The sequence below is a fragment of the Bison bison genome, unplaced genomic scaffold (assembly GCF_000754665.1).
Source record: "Bison bison bison isolate TAMUID 2011002044 unplaced genomic scaffold, Bison_UMD1.0 scf7180017864280, whole genome shotgun sequence".
NCBI lineage: Eukaryota > Metazoa > Chordata > Mammalia > Artiodactyla > Bovidae > Bison > Bison bison.
Window position 1 is genome coordinate 6226865 of NW_011494852.1, and position 3968 is coordinate 6230832.

At 62.4% G+C, this 3968-nt stretch overlaps 2 protein-coding genes across 2 annotated transcripts in view; one reads left to right on the top strand and one right to left on the bottom strand.

The window, feature by feature from the left end:
• Positions 1 to 491, bottom strand: part of GGN (gametogenetin) — a 3353-nt gene extending 2862 nt beyond the window's left edge. The window contains 1 exon segment of the mRNA XM_010849311.1: positions 3 to 491. Within this exon segment, the coding sequence (XP_010847613.1) occupies positions 3 to 491 (489 nt within the window).
• A 2875-nt stretch (positions 492 to 3366) lies between these two features.
• SPRED3 (sprouty-related, EVH1 domain containing 3) overlaps positions 3367 to 3968 on the top strand; it is a 6171-nt gene continuing 5569 nt past the window's right edge. Inside the window, exons 1-2 of the mRNA XM_010849312.1 lie at positions 3367 to 3705; positions 3916 to 3968. The exon at positions 3916 to 3968 is cut by the window's right edge and continues 6 nt beyond it. Coding sequence (XP_010847614.1) covers positions 3638 to 3705; positions 3916 to 3968 — 121 coding nt within the window. The 5' untranslated portion in view covers positions 3367 to 3637. The remainder of the gene's footprint in view (positions 3706 to 3915) is intronic.

A 3968-nucleotide genomic window follows, 5' to 3' on the forward strand; every position in this document is an offset into this window, starting at 1 on the left:
GCCCTCGGGACAGGGTCGGAGTCCTCTTCGGCTAGTTGCAGGGATGGCGGCGGCAGCGGGTGCAGGCTCGGAGGGTCACCCTGGCCTCGATGACTCGCCTCCAGCAGACCGCGGATCCGGGGCACTGGAGTGCCCATGGGTTTTCGCCACTTAGACGGCGCGGGCAGCAGGGTCCCCACGGGGGGCGGGGGTGGTGTGGAGACCGCGGCCGCAGCCGCCTCCTCTGAAGGGGGCGTCACTGGCGAGGGCAGTTCTAAGGTCAGGGGCAGGGGTGAGGGTGAGGCCTGGGGCTCCGGGGGTACCAGGAGTCCCGGGGGCGCGGAGCTGCCAGGGAACCAGACGCCCAGCCCGCGAGCCAGGCGCATGGCCGGGGAGGAGGGGGTCACCTCGGGCTCCACCAGGGATGTCCGGCGGGAGTCGGAGGACCGGTCCGAGGCCTGCTCTTTTCGGGAGCCCCCGCCCGCGGACGGCTCCGACTGCACGTTCCCCATTTCTGACGGAGGTCGGGGACTGTGGTCAGAAAAACTTTAGCCAGTCAATCTGCCAGGGCTGTGGGGAACCCCCCGAAGCTGGCTGAACTTGGTCCTGTCCGCCAGCACCGCCTACCCTTGTTCCTCAAGACCTACTCAGGCACTGGTTTCTCCCCGCATTCCTGTTCCCTGACTCTTGACGTTCACGCCTTCTTCCTCATGGCCCCATACAGCTAGCTGGTGCTCAGGTACTTAGTTTCCCATCCTCTTAGTGTACTAAGGTCCAGTCCCTGTGTCTCTGGCTGGTCCCTCATATCACATCCCTACACTGTGGCCACGTTTCAAGTCTTTAAGCTCCGAGACATTGGTCTTGCCCGCTCCCCTGGCAATCACGCAGGCCGCGACACTCATGATGTCGGCTTCTGTAGCCTATAAGGCCTACAAAGAGGTCAAGCAAGCTACTTTCCCAGGACTTTAACTGGGCTCCAGAGGCCCAAGCCCCGCCCCGCCCTCTTGTCCCGCCCCCGATTGTCAAAGAATCGGGCCTTCTCAAGTCCCCTCCCACCCCTGCCCCAGGTTTGGCCCCGCCTCCGCTTAACAATTCCTGGTATTCTTGTCAGTCTAACCCCTCAGTCATCACCTCTAACCCTCAGATCCCTCTCTCTGTGTTGATCATTTGGTCCTGTCCTCTTCCCGGCTTTAATCCTAAATTTCTTTTCCCGCTGCTGGTCTAGAGGCAGGCCTCACACTCAGGCCCCACCCCTTTCCCCAAGCTCCTCCTTGGCTCCTCCTTCGCTCGGAGGATGCCACTCACCAACTCCTCCAGCTGACCAAAGTTCAGACCGCGGCCCCCTGGGCCCAGGGCAGGGCAGGGAACGGCCGTAGCAGAAAATAACCGAAAAGAACGGGGGTGCGCGGTGAAGGCAAGTGGGCGAGACAGCGAGGGCGGACCCCGAGATCTAGGCCCCGCCCCCGAGCTCGAGGCTCCGCCCTCCTGTGAGCCATCCTAAGCACAGCCCCTTACGAACCTGGATCTCCCTTTGAAATACTCCGGTGTCTTCTTCCCCGCCCCCCAGACCTCGTAGTCCTAGGCCTCATCCCTTTAGAACCTTCTTTTAGCCCCGCCCATTTACAATGCCCCGCCCCTCCGTTATTACCTCTCCCGAAGCCCCGCCCATTACGAACTCTGCTACGTAGCTCCTCCCTTTTGGAACTCTCCGTCGTCCTGCCCCTAAAGACAATTTACTTATAAGCTCCGCCCTTCTAAGACCTAGCAACCTCTCTTCCCAAGACCCTGTCCTTCCTCGGGCCGGCCTAGAAGGCCCTTCCTCCGTGGGCCCGCCCCTTCCCTGACGCACGCGCTCGTCCGCGCCTTCGGCGTCCGCACCCTCTCCACCTCTAGGCCCTCCGACCCCGCCCCCTTGCGAAGGCTCCCTTCACGCCCCACCTCATTTCGAACCCAGTCAGGCACCCAGCCCCTCCCATTTAGAACCGCAAACGTAGACCCTCGCCTCTATAGAATCTTGAGAGCAGGCTCCGTCCTGGACCCCTTCTCCATATCCTCAGGGGCCAATGGCGCGGATGGGTGGGAAAGTAGGGGATCCTTTCTGGATCCTGAGAAAATGCGGGCTGGGGGGCTGTTCGCTAGAGCCACTGCCGGGCTCTAGGACCCAGCGGGCAAGTGCGCCTGCCTCGCGTTTACCCCTCCCCCAAGCCGCCCCTCCCCCCCCACCCATCTTCCAGGTTCCCCCTCCCTCCCCCTGCGCCCCGGCTCCCGGTGCCCGTCTCTAGCGCCGCCGGAGCCAGCGAGGGAGCCGGAGCGAACAGGAGGAAGAGGAGGAGGAGGCGGCCACGTCGCCACCGCTCGGAGCCCGGCCGGAGCCTCCCAGGCAGGTGCCGAGGGGGGCGAGGGGGCGGGGGCTGACGGACCGCCTGTCACGATGAGGGGGCGGCCAGGACCGCGCTGCGTCTCCTGCCCACCCGGGCGCCCCCCAGACCCTGGCTGGAAGGAAAAGGAGGTGGGGGCCCCTGAACTGCGCGGCAGCCATTTGGGGTATCGGTCACCATTTAGGGGGCCTGGACTTCCTCCGAGGACTCCCCATTCATAAAATTCCGTACTGGACCCTCACCATTGAGGAACTCAGGGGACCACTCCCCCCCGGGGAACAGCTGTGTGAAGAGCGTAGGGCATCCAGAAATCCCGGCGTCCCATCCCAGTAGGCCCTGGAGAGGACCCCTGCCCTCTCTCTGTTTCACCTGTTGTCGGGGGAGGCGGGCGGACAAAGGAAGCAGCGTCACGTGACTGCTCATTCACAAAATCCCATCCCATTGAGAAAAGGGGGCTGGGGGCGCTGCAGCCTCCCCCTCCCCTCCCGAAGGACTGGGGAAACCCGGCAGCCTACTGGTAGGGGAAGGGGCTAGAGCTCGTTGCTGGGGTCCCTAAGGCCGGGGCTCCAATGTCCCAGCGCTAGGTGGTAGTGAGGGGTTGGACGCTGATCCCTATTATGGGCGGAGGGCTACGTCCCCTGAGCTGGGGGGCGGGGTAAGATGGTTCTGAAGGATGCTGGGGCGGGGAGGGAAAGGAGGAGGGATCAGTTCCTCCCCCAACCCCTCACCCTGCAATCTCTCCCCCTTGCCTTTCCTCGGCAGGGGCCTGAGGGAGCAGGCTTGATTTTTGTGAATGAAATGCTCTCTGGATGTCTCTCGATCGCCCGTTTCTGGCTTCCTCTGCCTCCATCTCCCTTTCGGCCTGTCTCTGGCCATTTCTGGTTCTCTCCCTGCTCCCTGCCCATCTCCCGTTGCTGGGTGACTCAGTGAGCTTTGCATCCGGTCTCATTCATAAATCCGGGAAGGGGTGGGGGGGGGGTTGGGAGGAAGACAGCCTGGGTTTCTCACCCAGCCAGTGGCCTGGGTGGCAGGGTGCGGAGGCAGTGTAGGGGGGACTGGAGCTGAGTTGATGGGCTCTAAGAAAATACATATGCGCAGGCACCCAGCTGTGAGGGGGACGATGGGTGGGGCTGTGGGTACGTGCTGAGGGAGGAGAAGGAGACAGGGTTGATAGGGGATGAGCAGGAGGAGGAAGGGAAGTGGAAGAGCGAAGCTCTGGGGGTGAGGATGGGGAAGATGGGGAAAGGGAGGCAAGGTGAGTATGGAAAAAAAAGGTAGATATGGAGAAGGAGGTAGGCATGGGAGAAAAGAGATGGCAAGAGGAAGAAAGAAGCCATGCTGGAAGAAGGTGGGCATAAGAGAGGTGACGGGTATGGGCAGAAGGTGGGCATGGGGAAGGAGGTGGGTGTAGAAGGTAAGGGGAGTATGGGTGACTAAGGAAACAGTAGATCGGGCTGTGAGGGATGAAGAGGGGAGGTGAGGGTTGGGGAAACACTGACTAGGAGAGCAGGAATGACGCTCACTGACCATATTGTCCCTGTCCCCCCACCTCCTCCAGGTACATGGTTCGGGTCCGAGCCGTGGTGATGGCCCGAGATGACTCCAGTGGGG